We start from the raw sequence: 17,022 nt of genomic DNA, 5'->3' as shown, positions 1-17,022 counted from the left end.
TTATTATTTAATTCCTTTACGTTCTCTTGCGAATGCGGAATGTCGGGTCGAAACGAAGGCGATCTTTAAGAGAAAGCCTGTACTGACTTGTAGCTGCGGTGCCACTCTTTGCTTTTTCTTTACGGTCTAGACCTCGACTTATTCTACTGTCAGCTGCCTAAAAGCTTGGAATATATTCGACCGTTTGCTATAAGAACTGCAGAGACGTGTAACGAGTGTAATATTTGTTTTTGTTTAGCGCTTCCAGATATAAAGTACTTGATGATTAAGTGCTCAGTGATGAAAGCACTTTTCACGTTTCCGCTTCTTTTTTCTCGCCGCCTCAGACCACTGCATGGTAAACTTCATCAAAGAGAACTTGCTGGGCTCGGTGAAAGAGTTCAGGAACCGTTTCATCAACCCCATCCAAAACGGCCAGTGCGCCGACTCCACGATGGTCGACGTGCGCATCATGAAGAAACGGGCGCACATTCTCTACGAGATGCTGGCCGGATGCGTCCAAGTAAGCTTGTGCTTCTCACTTCACTCTTTTTTTTTTTTTCTTTTTTTCTCTCTCTCGCTTCTGTCCAACAATTGAATTATAATGGTTTAAAAGAAAAAAATCCCCAGCTGTTTCAGGGGTTGACGAATAAATAATAAATCCATTAGCCAGCCCTATAAGCAAGTGTGCTGCCCAGTCCTATGATTTGCTCGCACTGAAAGCTTGCCATAATTGAAAAGGCTTAAATGTGGCTTTAATAACCTGTTGTGAGGGGTTTTAGTCGGTAAGTGCGTGAGTACAGGTGAACAAAGGTGAACGTACGAGTTCCCTCGGAAGCACCAGGGTCGTGCGTGTGTGTGTGTTTAAATATTCCTTATATTTTGTTTTGTAACCCATTTCAGAGAAGAGACTACACCGCACTTACTAAGTTCCTGCCACCCAAACACGAGTACGTGCTCGCGGTGCGGATGACGCCAATCCAGTGCAAGCTGTACAGATACTATCTGGAGCACTTTACAGGTAAAGGGTCTGTCCTGCACGTTGCCTTGTGATGTGATGTGATGAGATGAGATTCCCCGTTCGTTCACCCCTACCTAAATATTTATTGCTCCGCGAGCACGTCAGGTTTCGTCTTTCGTTTTTAACATGGGTATACTGTAGGTAACCATAGCAACTAAAAGCCAAGCGCTTTTGATATTTGGTCGACCTTCGGGGCGAGACTCATTTCCATGAAATCTCATTTAAGACGTAAATAAAAGGAAGAAAGAAAGAAAAAAAAATAATAAGGCAGGTTGAAAAACTGTTGTTGTTGGGTTAAGTCACGTTATGTGTTACTTCTAGAGTAGATCTGCAGCTGGGGGATTTTGCATGGCAGCTGGTGTGGATCTGCCGAGCCGGACAAATTCCCACATCCCCCCTCCCCACCCACCACCAGCCACCACCTTTTTTTTTTCTCTCTCTCTTTCTAATGAAGAGTTTTGGCAGAGTTTTCCAGCAGGTGTCTCGTTACGCCAGCTGGACGCTGCGGCACTGCATTTTTGAACGTCGTGTTTTTTTGGTTCCCAAGCTGGACTGACCTCCAGTCTCAAATCAGACTTAATTTATTGCTCAGGTTCGAAACTTGCTTTAACTTTACATCCCCTACAGTAAAGCGAAAAAAAAGCCTAATATTGCTTTTTTTTCTTTTTTTTTTTTCTTTTTTTTTTTTTTGGAACGGGTCAAGCAATTATAACTTTTGAAGCGTTTCGGTGCTGTAAGTTTGGCCAAAAATAATCTCGGGATTTGTTTGAATAGAGAACGCTTTCACACAAACAAAACATTACTTGCACGGTCGAGTAACATAACCTCCGGGCCGTCGCGATCGCTCGTACTCGCCTTTTACAGCGCCGAGTCTCTGAAGTGGGATTTCCTGATTTGAATACCGCGGGAAAACCGCGATCGTGTTAAAGAGCCAGGAGAGTTAAACTCCAGATCTCACTGGATTAAATAATAAATTAATTAAAAATCCACAGTGTGGAGAAAATGATAACTTCGTTAGCTAGCCCACCAGGCAAGCGAAAGATCTCGGGTACATGTTTGTTTTTTTTTGGGTTGCCCGGAAATCTAATTGACTAGACTAAAAAAAAAAAAAGTGTAATGTGATGATGTATGCTGAGCTAGTCGAGTGCGTTAATACAGACCGAGGGAAATGAACAGTTATGATTATCCTCTTCCAACAAGGTATGTAGTGTAGCACAGCGTGTTCGTGCTCTCGACAAAAACTCGAGCAGCGATGAAGTGCGGCGTTCTCTCCTCCACATCACGCGTAAAATGTTATTCGAGTCTGTCGTGTTTAACCGTGACGGTGTGTAGTAAACAGGAAAGTTTTCCACGTTTTCTGATATTCCCCATTCAGAAAAGTCGGTCGTTTGTGGACGCTCGTTAACTTGAGACGTGCGGAGCGAGCGAAACCGTGGAAGTTGGATTTCATGTTGTCGTAACTCGACAAACCGCTTCTTTTCCCGAGCAGGTGTCGGTTCTGCCTTGGAGGGGGGACGAGGCCGTGCGGGCACAAAGCTTTTCCAGGATTTCCAGATGCTCAGCAGAATCTGGACCCATCCTTGGTGTCTCCAGCTGGACTATATCAGTAAGGAAAACAAGGTAAATGAGCAATGGCACACAAGTGGCAAGCTGCAAGGCCTCTCTTCCTTCATCAGCACTCAAACAAACCCGGGGGGGGGGACGGGAGAACGCGGCCGGAGTTTCCTCGCAGTCGTCACATTTCTGCGCACAGCCAGTCACGCCGAGCACGACGACCTGCTAGTTGTCCAGTTCATGTTGTCCAGTTCATGTGCTTAGCCGCACTTTTCTGAACATCCACAACGCTAACGCGCAGCTGTACGGTACTCGCCAATATCGTAACACGATTTCATTTTCAAAATATCAGAAACCGTTATCTTAATTATTTATCCACAACAGGAAGTTTTATAGCACGTTTTGTTAGAAATGGCAGTGTTTTTTTTTTTGTTTTTTTTACAGCTTTTATCTGTTTCTAAGCCTTTCCATCAAAATACGATGGCCGCTTCAGCTCGGAAACCGCCGCACGGCGTTTAAAACCCTAACAGATAATGAAAAGACAAGGGCGTCTCGCACATCGGCCAAGCGGTTTTCCTGAGAAAGTGAGGAGCACGCCCTAAATGACTGGACATCGCACGCTAATGACGTTACCCAACTTGTCGCTGAACCCGAACACGCACCAAGAAACATATGCGTTCCTGTTACCAGGAGACGGCGACGGAAAAAACAAACACGGCGACCGCGCCCGATTCAAAGCCTCCCACCCCCCCTTGTCTGCGCAGTCGTGACGGTTCTTTGAATTGATGCTGCACAGGCATTTCTGCTCCCGCCCCAGCTCTGTTAATTCGGCCTACTTCCTTTACGGAGCTCCGCTCCAGTCATTATTGCCCGTCTGCTATTTTTCACGCTTCTCGATTTTCTGTGACGAACACCGTCGACGCCGGCTGCCCCAAACATCTGCGGACTAGTGCCGACCAGCACGGGCTCCTCCTGATTCTTAATCCTGGCTATAATCAGGGTAAAAGTCTGGCTTTAGTTATGTTAATCGACTGGCTCTTTTCAACGCTTTATATTTAAACGCCGTCCGACTCGGTTGGGCACGGTTAAATAAATACACCGCGTGCAGACGAATACAGGCAACACATCGAAATCGGGAACTCGTTATTTAATGGAGCAGGACCGATGGGAGGATAAAATGCCGTCTAACGTTATTTGCTCCAGTTGTATTGCAGTTACTTATGTTTTATTAATTGAGAAAGTCAAACTGTGTACAGTAGCTGAACCTAAAATGTGTGTATTGTGTGAGAATACTACACTTACGGTGTTGCGAGGGTTTGTGATCTTGCCTGGGTTTGTACGTTCTAGTCATTTTGTTGAGCTGCCCATTAAAAACGTCACGATAACTAATTTTATTGGACGACACGTCGTCCCTGAAATTAATCGCGATGACCGATGACATCGTCATTTCGGACCATGGCGCATCAGCCACGTTAGTGCATAACACCTTTCTAACCGTCCGGATTCAAGAATTCAGCAGCTCTGTGGCGTAGTAATCATTATACCATGGCCTGTCTGAATACCCGATTCTGATTGGCTGGAAGGCTGCGCGTTCGAGCCGTATAACGCACAAGTCGGTTTAATCGTTCGTTGTAAACGAACGTGTTTTTGGAGGCACTACGCACTCCGACGCACGGCGAATTCTTACCTATGACGTCGTAGGTAATCCGTGATGTCATTCGTGCTCAACAGGGGTACTTCGACGAGGACAGCATGGACGAGTTCATCGCGTCCGAAACGGAGGAGTCGTCGATGAGCCTGACTTCCGAAGACGAGAAACCCAAAAGGTCAAAAATCCTGTCTCGTCTTGCTGCGAGTTTTATCCTTTCAGTCCTCGGCGTGCTGATTTACGGTGTCGTTTTCCCGCAAAACCGCACACACGCAGGAAGAAGAAACGGGGGAAAGGCAAAGGCGAGAGCTCGGACAAGTCCGACAGCGACGACGTGGAGGTGATTAAGGAGTGGAACACGAGCTCCCGTGGAGGAAACCCAGAGGGGAGGAACAGAGCCGAGCCTGTAGAAGAAGGTACCTTTTGGGTTTGATTGAGATTTGCGTTCTCGATTGTGTTCTAAAGGTCTGGAACCGAAGCGTGGTCTGGCGTGACTGAACGGCGACAGCGGATGTATCGTAACGCTTAGAACAAATTGTATGCTTTCTAGGGCTGGAGCGATATGACCGAAATATCGTCTCGTATCACGATACTTGACGTTTCTACGATACACGACGCGCATCACGGTTATATAATTTATCTAACGAACTGTCTACGTCAAATAAATGGCATCCGTTCCGTACCGTGTTTAGTATGTAATTGCAAAACAAAATACATCACCATACCAACGATATCTCAGAAAAGTGTATCGCGCAATCCTTTATCACGATGTCGATATATATCGCCCAGCCCTGAATATATTTTTTTCTTCCATTATGTGAATGTGTTCACCTTCGTAGTCTGTGTGTTGGTGAAACAAAATGGGAATTCTGACTAGACCATTGCGTTACACATTTCCTTAGCCTTGATCTACTATATATACGTGTGTGTGTGCGTGTTTTATTAGTTCGTCCGAGCAACTCCGGGCCCGGCAGCCCGTCTCCCGACTGGTACAAGGAATTTGTGACCGAAGCGGATGCCGAAGTTCTGGAACACTCTGGAAAAATTGTGTTGCTGTTCGAAATTCTGCGAATGGCGGAAGACGTGGAAGATAAAGTGTAAGTTTGTCTTCCGTTTTGTCGTTTCCTGCCGAGTGCTCGTGCCACGTCGTTCATTCTGATGACGCGAACGCACTGTGTCGTTCTCAGTCTGGTGTTCAGTCAGTCCCTCATTTCACTGGACCTCATCGAGGATTTCCTGGAGTTAGCAGGCAGGGCCAAAGAGGAAGGAAAACCCTCTCCTTACAAAGGTAAGCGAACCAATGAAAGCCTGCACGAACGCTTCGAACGGGTGAATATATCTCAAATGAACCGAGAAACAGCGATGCGTCTTCTTTACTTGCCTGCTTTCTTTGCCACTAAAGCATGGAGGAGCTGCTAGATGTGTGTGTATACACGTGTATAGGAAATGCTAAATGTATTTTATATACGTGCATGTTTAAGTTTAAGCACACTGAACATTATGTAAAATATGCCGGTTTTCGAACCCCGGGTCACCATAAAACAGTAGGTCGGTTAAACCAGCGGTCTCTTTTAACGAGCTGAACGTTACGGACGCCGAGACATCCGGAGCGTAGCTTTGTTTAACGGTTCGATTTGTTCGGTCCCTTTCTGACCCAGAACACCGTGTCAATCAAACATCACCTCTCGTACCTGCGTTCTTATGATTATCGAGCGAGTTAAAAGCGCGGCGGTCGAATTTAGGAGCCCGTCTTCTGACTTTTAGCGCACATCTGACACGGATCCGAGTTAAAAAGGTCTCGATTTCACACGCATCCTACACACTCGGACCCAACAGCCTCTGGCGTAAGGTCATTTTCTTAATTAAACTTCAGCAGCTGTTCTTGCTTTCGTTTTGAAAATGATTAGACCTTGACTTTTTTTTTTTTCCCCCCCTCTCGTCCCCTCCCCCGAAATTGTTTGCTTAAGGCTTTGCAATTTGTAATGAAAAGATCACAGAGAAGTAATTGGAAACATATACTGTAATGTTAGTTATGAACACTCTCACAGGAGGGAGGCAGTAATATTAAAGGCCAAACATGAGTACCCTCCGCTCAGCCACTTTTCCGTGTGCATTCTTTTACCTAAGGTCTACTTGAACGCAGCTGGCTCATCAGGCATTATCACGCTGCTTCTACCACACTGGGTTTTGTTATGACTGGATCAGCTTGTTTGTTCTCTGTGAGAAAGAAACCTCGTGCAGCACAGAGCGCCGCCCGCTCACGCCGCCGTCGTCGTTTTGTGAGGCGCTCGTACAAAGCGAGTCGGCGCCGAGTGGCTCTAACGTTGTTTTCTCTCGAAGGTGAGGGCAAGTGGTTCAGAAACATTGACTACTACCGACTGGATGGGTCTACCAATGCCATTACTAGGAAGAAATGGGCTGAAGAATTCAATGACACCAGCAATGTTCGGTAAACACTTCTTCTTCTTCTCCCCCTCCCCCCCACTGCGGTGCGCCAGACAAAGCCAACTCCTTCGCTCTTTATCTGCAAGGGGAAATGGTTTCAAATGCATCACGTTTTACATACATACCCACCCTAACTACAAGCACAGTTCATGTGGAGCAGCTTGGGATAACACATTTGCAGGACTGAAAAGGCCGATGAGTTCGATTTCCGTATTAGCTGCCACCACCTTAACGCACCCCGAAATTTGTGTTCTTAATTAGTTCTTTTGACCGTCTGACCCGTACAAGGTTCTGTATAAAACCCTGGGATTCCTTTGAAGAAATGGATATGTATTAGATGGCTAGAGCCGTCTAAAGAACTCTTTTCGGTGGTATTCCTTAATCGTTACGATGAACAGTAAACAGTGTTTTTCCTGTGCCAGTATACCAGAGTTGGAACTTTTTTGTATTAACTAAGTTGAAGACAGGAAAAACAGTCCACTAAACTAAAGCTTGTAGCAAGAATATACAGGTGCATCTCAAAAAATTTGAATATCGTAGGAAAAGTTCATCCCCCCCGACGGCTTACAGCTCATGGGAATCAAAAATCCAGTATCTCAAAATATTCAAATAAAGAATTAATAATGTCAACTTGAGAAGAGACTAATCAGTGAATTAATTAACTCGAAACACCTGCGAAGGTTTCCTGAGTCTTTAATCTCTCGGTCTGGTTCAGTACACACGACCACAATCACGGGGAAGATGAACGTCAATGTTGTATTTCATTTGGAAATCAAGGTCCCAGAGTCTGGAGGACGAGTGGAGACGAACAGAATCCAAGCTGCTTGAAGTCCAGTGTGAAGTTTCCACAGTCAGTGATGATTTGGGTTGCCATGTCATCTGCTGGTGTTGGTCCAGTGTGTTTTCTCAAGTCGAGAGTCGATGCAGCGTCGACCAGGAGATTTTAGAGAACTTCATGCTTCCATCTGCTGACGAGCTTTATGGAGATGCTGATTTCCTTTTCCAGCAGGACTCGACACCTCCCACAGCGCCAGAACTACTAGTAACTGGTTTACTGACCGTGGTGTTACTGTGCTCGATCGTCCAGCCGACTCGCCTGACCCGAACCCCATAGAGAATCTACGAGAGACACCAGAACCGACAATACAGACGAGCTGAAGTCCGCTATCAAAGCAACCTGGGCTTCCAGAACACCTCAGCAGTGCCACACGCTGATCGCCTCCATGCCACGCCGCACTGATACAGTAATTCCTGCAAAAGGATTAAAACCCAGACCGAGTATCGGCGCATAAATTAACACACTTTTCATCCGGTCGACATTTCTGTATTATAAATTCTTTATCCTAATATTCTGAGATACTGGATTTTTGATTTCCATGATTAAAACAAAAAAAAGCTTGAAATATTTCACTATGTGTAATGAATCGAAAATATATGAAAAGCTCCACTTTTTGAATTCAGCTAAGGGGGGGAAATGAACTTTTCCACGATATTAATTTTTTTGAGCTGCACCTGTATTCCTGCAAACACATTCAACTGGGATACTCAACATTTTAAATGAATTTTTTAAACCTTATCATCCTCACTTTCCATGAACTGTGTATGTATATCTTTTATTTCTTTCTTTTTTTTCCCCTTCTTTCTCCCTTCAGGGGTCGTCTTTTTCTCATCTCGACAAGAGCTGGTTCTCTAGGGATCAACCTAGTGGCAGCAAACCGGGTCATCATCTTCGATGCCTCGTGGAATCCGTCCTATGACATTCAGAGTATTTTCAGGGTGTACCGCTTCGGCCAACTGAAAACCGTGTACGTCTACAGGTTTTTGGCTCAGGTAGGGAATGCGTGGGTTATTTATTTGTTTGTTTGTTTGTTTGTTTGTTCTCAGGCTCTTCGTGACGTGCGAATTGTATTACCGGCGCGTTCTCGCGCTCCCGCTTTAATACGACGTACATAAAAACAAAATTTAATGTGGAGCAACAACAAAGCATTTGGAGATCATTAGGTCAAATCCCAGTGGTGCCACAGACGTCCATGGCTGGGAGCCAAGGCAGATGAATTGGTCGTGCAGTCCGATTTGGAGGAATACATACACACGCTCTATCCCTCGTCACTCGCCACCACGCTAGCCGGTTATGAATGTCTGTGAGCTGATTATATGCGGAAGAGAGTAGGTAGTGCTTTGCTTCCAAAGCACTATCGGAGTCCTGAACCGTCTAGAATCAAAGTACAATGGCGTCTTAATGCCGTTAGTCTGTTTTACAACAGGGAACCATGGAGGATAAGATTTACGACAGGCAGGTGACCAAACAGTCCCTATCATTCCGTGTGGTGGACCAACAGCAGATTGAGCGCCACTTCACCATGAACGAACTGACTGAACTCTACAGTTTCGAGCCAGACCAGCTGGATGACCCGTCGGAAAAGAAAAGCAAGAGGTCCACACCCATGTTACCCAAGGTAAGGGGGCAAGTTTACTGCAATTCCCATATTGCACATAGGATGCTACAGAACACCGAGCGCCTGCAATCGTTTGAACATGTATCTTTTTCTTATTATCAAGTCCCCGCAAGTTTAATGCTCCAAAACCTGTTTTGTGGGTACCATGCTGCCTTTGAACTTTACAGGGGGTGATAAACTCTGTTTACTCATGCGGCTTGGCTCCAAAGCATTTATTGCGCTTCAAGGGGTGGTGGTAAATGGGAGGGGTGAGATGTTTTAGCTTTGTCCCGATCGTTTCTTTCTTTCTTTCATTCTTTCGTGTTTTTTTTTTTTTTTTTTTTTTTTTGCTAGCACTTTGGCACAGGTGTGCTGTCACAGGAAAGAGCCCCTGCAGTGTTTACAAGAATCCATTGGGCTTAGCTAGTGCGTCCAGCCGCACACAACGACGAGCAGCTGCAGAGAGAGAGGGAGAGAGAGATGCCTCTGTTTACACGTATTTACCAGAAAGCGTTTATATTGCAGAACTGATGCCGGTGGAGACTAATTGGAGATAAAGAAATCCAGTGCAGGTCCATCGAAATGTGTCCAAATGCACACAGCTGCACAGATATTTGTCTGTTTAGTGTTATTTACCACAGACAGTTTATCCAAGTATCAAAGTAGACCCCCACTGACACCACCGCGCTAAAGAGTTCAGCTGAATTCATCGTTTTGGGCGCTCCGCAGCTTTATTCTTTGACCTTTTCCAGGCACGTTATGTTCCCATTGACTTTAAGTGCATTAGTAACGCGAGCGATGAAATGAAATAAACCCGTTTCTGCTGGTAGTTATATCATTCCGTCGTCGCCCCGGCTTTTCTCACCGGTACGATTTTGTTGGTTTGTTGTGGAGCGATGATGGATAAATTCTCTCAACCTACCATGTATTGACGAACAATCTGTTCACCACAGTTAAATGGGGGGGGAGTGGAGTATGTATATGTATACAAAACATTGCACGCTGTTTGTTTTTTTTTTTTTTTTTCCATTGCCTACAATGGCATCTCAGATTTGTTAAATGTTGCTTGGCGTAAAAAATTCCTTTAATATTTCTGGTTTTGTTTTTGAAACAAGCTCCTTAGAGATGACTACATTTGGCCATATGTGCACCAGAATGCAACAAGTCAGCTGTTATGGATGGAATCTGCTGGCTGTAATGGTATGAAGATGAGTCAGTCATCCCTCAAAGCCTTTAGTCCTATCTCTATTTCTCACTATGCCACAGCCAAGTTTATGGAACAGAGGAAATATTTTTAAACTTGGCAGACTTGTACTTTGTTTTTACACGACCCTGTAAAGTATACCTTTTAGGCCAGTGTTTCTATTCTTCATTCAGCACTTTCAGTATTTAATTTAGATGTACAGATCTAGAAATGTGTCACAGGTCGATGGACATGTATGAATGTTTGGTATTGCGCTATTCCTTACACCTCCTTCCTTCAAATACAAACTTTTGTATGATTTAGCAATAGCGGCTTACCACCCCACCCCACCTCGCTGCCCTAGGTATTTCTGGGAAATCTCACCCGCACCCCCTCCTTGTAGCACACACATCCTGCTCAGTCAGCCTTCCTGCCTCTGAATGTGGCTTGCAGCAGCTCTGACCTCCCTTCCCCTCACCCAAACAAGCCTACCATCATGAAGGCCATCTGTTTAAAGCTGATTCACCGCTTTGTCTCTGAAGTTTTCAAAGGAGCACCGTAAACTTTGCTTCCCCCTTTTTCTTCTTCTTCTTTTCTTTTTTCTTTTTTTTCCCCTCCTGATGAATGGTCATTATTCGAAACACCCATTCAGGATGCCCTTACACTCTTCAGAGAAACTAATTGGAGACAAAGGAAGCTTGCAGATTTCCACCGTAATGACAAAGAAGAGCACCATGGCCCAGACACGAGAGCCACCCAGCTTGGGGTCTGGAGCAGCCTCAGGCCGTACTGCAGCTCTTTTATGTACCTGGGCTCCAGGGATGAGCCAACTGACGGTGTAGGGTGGGGCCTGACTTGGCCTGTCTTCCCAGTGGTTCATTGGTGGGAACGTAGTAATTTGCTACTGTTCTTAGTTCCCCGCTGACTGGGCCTCACGGAGCAAAGGACCAGATTTCAACTGAGGATAATTAGCTGCAGGAACCAGTCTTAATAAGCCTCCCCAGATGTTTCTTAACCGAACTCCACCTCCCCCACACTGACGTTTTTACGTTTTAGTCCTTACCGGGGATAAAAAAGGCATAAGGAGTGTGACGCATGGTGCTTGTTAGAGTTTCTCACTTCATCGCCACTCTAGATGTTGGCATAGAAAACGAATGCCTTTGACTGCTGGACATCAGCCATTGAATAAGGTTTGAAAGAGTGGTGGAGGCCGCTGTGATAGAAGGAGGACATCAGGCGTCATGCCAGATGTGAAGTGCTCAGCTTGTGGGAGACTGTTTATAATAGGGCAGTAAGGTTATGTGTATAATTTGTGTGCAGCTGTTTTGACTGGCTACGGTCAGGTATTACAAATATCTCAAGCCATTACATTCCACCAAAAAAAAAAAAAAAAAAAAAAAAAAAACCTCCTGCCCCGGAGCCCTTGCTCACTGTGGTTCATGCACCTGCAGGTCAACAGCAGTGTCTGCTGAAATCCGTCTTCACGGAGGGATCTTGCATATCACGTGTGTGTGTGTGTGTGTGTGTGTGTATATATATGTATGTGTATGTGTGTATATATATATATATATATATATATATATATATATATATATATATATATATATATATATATATATATATATATAATATAGCTTTTGTTGCATAGTACTGTTAAACCTCTTGGAGGTCTCTTCAGAAGCTTTAGGTTGATATTGTTAGCTCAGTTACGTTCATGTTTCGTCTTTCAACAAGAAAGCACGAGCTTCTTTTTCCTCAGTCACCGTTTTCCTTACAGTTGCACTCAAATTATTCAAATCCGGTTTATTGTTAAAATGTTCAGACTTTCAGCTGTTTGCGATGAACAAATCAAACAAGCAGTTGAAATAGTTCAACACAACGAATGCTTCAAGCGGTTTCCCCAAAATCAACTGAAAATGCAACTTGGAATGACTTCTCCAGTCTCAAAACTATTCAACCCCGTCATGGCAGGCATCTTTAGTACTTAGTAGAGAACCCTTTTGCTGTTATGACCTGCTGCAAACGAGATGCAGAGCTTCTGGCAGCGTTCCTGAAGAATCTTCTCCCATTCCTCACGAGCTGCGGCGTCCAGTTCAGTAATATTCTTGGGTTTGCGTGCTGCAACCGCCGCCTTCAAATCCCACCAGAGATTTTCTATGGGGTTCAAGTCAGGTGACTGTGATGGCCCTGTAGAATCTTCCAGAACTTCTTCTGCAGCCAAGCCTTGGTGGAATTTGAGGTATGCTTGGGATCATTGTCCTGTTGGAAGTTCTGATGACGCCCAAGCTGCAGCTTCCTCACAGACTGCGTGATGTTTTCTTCTTGGATTTCCTGATCCTTCAATGAATCCATCTCGCCTTCCACACGCTGCAGGTTTCCAGTGCCAGAGGATGCAAAGCAGCCCCAGAGCATCACCGAGCCACCACCATGCTCGACTGTGGAGTGTTCTTTCTTCATTCTTCTTCCTCCAGACGTACCGCTGGTCCATCGTGCTGAAAAGTTCGTTTCGTTTCATCGCTCCACAGAACAGAATCCCAAAACTTCTGTGGATTATTTATATGATTTTGAGCTGACTTTTCTTGGGCTTTTGAGTCAGTAGTGGTGTACGTCTTGGAGTTCTGGCATGGAAACCTCCTGCGTTTATTACGCGCCTTACCGTGCTCACTAAATCCTTGATAGCTTCCTTTTTCTGCCCCGTCCAGGTATTTAACATTTTCCTGCCCCTAGCCAGTTTGGGTATTTATATAAACCTGATTTGCAATGGGGGTCGAATCATTTTCACATTGAGCGTTGACTTGTATCGGCATAAAAGGTGAAGCCTTATCTATGCGAGCAGAGAGTACAGATGAGGAGGTGGGAGAGAAACCGCTAAAGCGCTGCCGCATCTCACTCTGCCTAAAGCGATGAAATGATGACCGATCTCACTGGCAGCACTACCAGCTGGTATTTGAACGACGGCGTCTTGGGTAATATAGGAAACTTTTAACCAAAGTGAAAATAGACCAACATGAAGATGAAACAAGTTTAAACTTTAAAAAAAAGGCTAAGGGCTACCGTAATTTTTCTTTTTGTCTTGTTATTTTGGCATAATATACTCAGTCCCCCGCTGCGTCCGTCTGGGATGCAGCCATTTTGTAGTGCTGCTTGAGTTCTTAGTAAACAGATTATATTTCCTGGCGAGGTCATTTATTTTAGTACCAACTGTGAACCCAGGGTACAACTGATTCTTCTGCGTTAAAGTACTACAGTGCATGGAGATTGTGTTCAAGCATACTTCTACCATTCTTCTTTCACGTTATTCTCTCTCAGTACTCCACCTTTCTGAAGAGCAAATGACATTTATAGTGTCTTGAGAGATCGGAAACATGTGCGAATAATTAGATGGTTAAAAAAAAAAAAGAGAAACAAACCCTCAGGGGTCCAGAAATTTGGGCTGAAATTGAAAAAAGAGGAGTACTTTATTTGAAGTAAATATAAAGCAGTATACTTGAGTTATAAACACTGGGGATAAAATAGTCCTGGTACTTTGAACTTTGATGCTTTTGCGTTTCTTTTAAAGCACCATCAAGATTTATTTGGGATTTTTTGGATTACAAGTTTTTCGTGGTCTTGTTTGCCAGAACTTTTTAAACAAATTCCCTGAATGAACACAAAAGCTTATGGGGGGAAAAACTAGCCAGTTTTTTTTTTTTTTTTTTTTTTTTTTTTTTTTTTCTTTCTTGTAGCACTGGTTCAGATGGTGCTACAGATGTTGCTCATCACACACCTTTTACAAGGGTCATTCAGGCCGCCTTTGCTCGATAAGTCTGTCTAAAAGGAAAGAGATCAGTTGAAATAAAGAATGGCGAAGGTTTAGGAGTATACCACAATGCCACTGTTTGTATCTGCTCAAGATATTCATATGTGTATCTGAATTTATGAGTGGTGTGGGGTTTTTGGGGTTTTTTTTCTTTTTTTGGAGACCCCCCTACTGCCACCATTGTCAGCATGGTCTGAATTCTGGCTCTCGACAGTTCCTCGACCTCAGCTGCATCACTCGAGTTCGTCATGGGTCTCGGCTAGAGTTTGTCCGCGGGACTGTTTTGTTAAATCCCGCTCGAGCGGTAATTATTTAAACCCCAATAGTATGCCTATTATTTTGTGTCAGTTTGGGAAAACAAACCCATTATCCGTTCGTTTCAAATACCGTGTTGACGTCCGTTTACACTCTTAACGGAGCGTGTACGACTCTTAATAGTGAGGCCGAATCACTTGGTGTTGATTGCACCTTCGTTCTTGAAAGGTTCGTATGATCTCCACGTTTGGAACGAATGAGCATGTACTCTACATTGAACAGGTTGCCACTAATGCCTTTTGGCATCTCGAACCAGCACAGGAAGCTTCAGTGTTTGAACCGCTTGCAAACTTCTGAGGAATGTTGCGCTGATTCAAAGAGCGTACTGTTCAGACACCGGCCCGGGATACACCTCCTCGACTCGGTACCATGATCCAAAGCCCGGGTTCGCTTCCTCGACTCAATACTATGATCCAAAGACCGGGATTCACCTCTGACTCAATACCATGATCCAAAGCCCAGGTTCGCTTCCTCGACTCGGTACCGTCATCCAAAGCCTGGGATTCACCTCTTTGACCATCCTCGACTCCGTATCATGATCCAAGGCCACGTTCCAGTTTTCTTTCTCCGCTTTTGGAGTTCATGTGCGACCTCTTTCACCCCCTCTCCAAAAAAAAAGTAAACTAAGGTGGCTTTCTTTCGTTTTCGTTTTAAGCTTTTTACCCACCCCACCCCCCTCCTTTTTTTTTTTTTTTTTTTTTTTTTTTTTTTTTTTTTTTTTTTTAATGCTTGGAGGTAAAACGATAGCGTTCTCTTAAGCCGTCTTTATACAAAGGAATAGCCCATGGTTCAGCCAGCATTTACGGTCATTAGTGGCTCTGCTCGAGATGCACATGTTGGGCAGGTTGACGAGACCGCCAGGACCACCCGGGAAGCTCCAGCTCAGTGATTAATCAGGAATCCCAGCATCGCGAGCTCTCCCCAGACAGCGCGCCACTGTCATTCGACCCCCTCAGCTCTGTTGACCCATTTACCAGCTCAGCAATGAAGAGTGTTCAGTTAAACCCAGGCTCCTGCTCTGCCTCTGGGCTACAGCGTAGAGCAGGCAGTGTTTGAAATATGTTCAGCGGAGATGTAAGCAACAGCTTAATCATCAAATTACCTTCTTTGCTGGGAACACCACCACCCCACCCTTTTTTTTCACGGCAAAATCCTCCTTTACTGTGCATGTTGAGTAATGTAAACGCACCTTCAGGATTAGTTTTCTGTGTTTTTTGTGAGACCTGGGTGATGTTGCTTGGAGAGGTTTTTAAAGCGTTGATAGTGCAGTGGAGGAGGGGGTTCAGTATTCTGCCATGTTTTAATTAGTAACTCAGGCTTGACTGAATGTGCAGCCATGATTTCTGGCTGTGGAGGGGATGGGCTGGACCTTCACTGATTGTACTTTGCTTTTGCCACATGTTTTTATTTTCCAGCCATCGAGTCCACTTAGCCAAACGACTTGATGTGGAGGGATCTGTAGCTCTGCAGTCCATTACTTTGCTGTGGCGTAATGCGGAAAACATGGCAGTGTTATTTTTACCTGTCTGAGCCTAGATATCTTTAGGTTTTGTTTTTCCATAAATAGACCTTGAACTGTTCTGATTATTCATTTATTTATTTATTTATTTGATTTGATTTGATTTGATTTGATTTTAAATGATTTTTGTCCCTCGAAGTACCTTCTCAGTAAAGATCTAATTCTACTTGGATGCCTTGTTACCTGTTGTTTATTTGAGCTCTTTTGCGTCACGCGTCTTCAATCAGCACGAGCGAAAACGTTCATCTTTCAGCCGACGCGTCGAAGTCCGCCAAATAGGAAGGGTCCACTTTAATGCGAAGGCAAGACAAAGGAAAGCGAGCGTTTGCGGCGGAGAGTAACCTAAACCACGTTCGCGTGAAACGGCCGGCGGAGAATTCGGTTTTACTCGGGTGTTGTTTTGACACAACAGTGTTGTCATGGAAACCTGCATCGCTTTAAAGAAGGGTGGGTGGGGGGGGCACGTATGAGCGTTGGACTGCTGGTCGGTGCAGCTTTTGGAAATCCGTGCTGCAACCCAGCTGCTAAATTGCGACGTGTAATTTGTGATTGGATTAGGATGTTTTTCCTGTCTTCTGATTAAAAGTTTTTGATTACTTTAAATAAACCAACATAAAAAGTAAGCCTTTTTTTTCTTTTTTCTTCTGGTTGATTATGGGGCCACAAGGGTTTGTTTGTCCCTGATTAACAGATGTCACAAACTGGGAACAGAAACAGCGGTAATCACGGGAAGTCCGTCTTGCCTGAAGGATCATGTTCACCTAAATGCTTAAGGGTTGTGTGTGTGTGTTTCGCAGGAGTGCTCACCTGTCCTCCCCACTCCACCCTTTTTTTCCCACTCAGGACCCAATTCTCGCTGAGCTACTTCAAAACTTCAAGGATCAGATTGTGGGTTACCACGAGCATGATTCTCTACTGGACCACAAAGAGGAGGAGGCTTTGAGTGAGGAGGAACGTAAGGCCGCTTGGGCCGAGTATGAGGCAGAGAAAAAGGTAAGTCTGTCTCTGTCTCGCTCAGTGTCTGTGTCTCTCTCAGTCTCAGAGTTTCTGTGTCTCTCTGTCTCTTACTCTTAGTCTCTCTCACTCTTTGTCTCACTCTGTGTTTCTCTCAGTCTCTCACTGTC

General features: G+C 44.7%; 1 protein-coding gene across 5 annotated transcripts in view; it reads left to right on the top strand.

Annotated features, from left to right (window-relative positions):
• atrx (ATRX chromatin remodeler) overlaps positions 1 to 17,022 on the top strand; it is a 40,013-nt gene that overhangs the window by 16,349 nt on the left and 6,642 nt on the right. For 4 of the 5 annotated variants that reach the window (XM_017473986.3, XM_017473987.3, XM_017473989.3 and 1 more), the window contains 11 exons: positions 327 to 502; positions 883 to 1,000; positions 2,490 to 2,620; positions 4,286 to 4,380; positions 4,479 to 4,618; positions 5,149 to 5,299; positions 5,390 to 5,490; positions 6,543 to 6,651; positions 8,300 to 8,477; positions 8,912 to 9,103; positions 16,742 to 16,891. In XM_017473986.3, coding sequence (XP_017329475.1) covers positions 327 to 502; positions 883 to 1,000; positions 2,490 to 2,620; positions 4,286 to 4,380; positions 4,479 to 4,618; positions 5,149 to 5,299; positions 5,390 to 5,490; positions 6,543 to 6,651; positions 8,300 to 8,477; positions 8,912 to 9,103; positions 16,742 to 16,891 — 1,541 coding nt within the window. Of the gene's footprint in view, positions 1 to 326; positions 503 to 882; positions 1,001 to 2,489; positions 2,621 to 4,285; positions 4,381 to 4,478; positions 4,619 to 5,148; positions 5,300 to 5,389; positions 5,491 to 6,542; positions 6,652 to 8,299; positions 8,478 to 8,911; positions 9,104 to 16,695; positions 16,892 to 17,022 lie in introns of those variants that run through there. The other variant, XM_017473990.3, reaches the window with a different exon arrangement.

This window comes from Ictalurus punctatus, chromosome 8 (assembly GCF_001660625.3).
Source record: "Ictalurus punctatus breed USDA103 chromosome 8, Coco_2.0, whole genome shotgun sequence".
Taxonomy (NCBI): Eukaryota; Metazoa; Chordata; class Actinopteri; order Siluriformes; family Ictaluridae; genus Ictalurus; species Ictalurus punctatus.
Note: the sequence above shows the minus strand (reverse complement) of the source record. Positions and strands in the feature narration are given on the sequence as shown.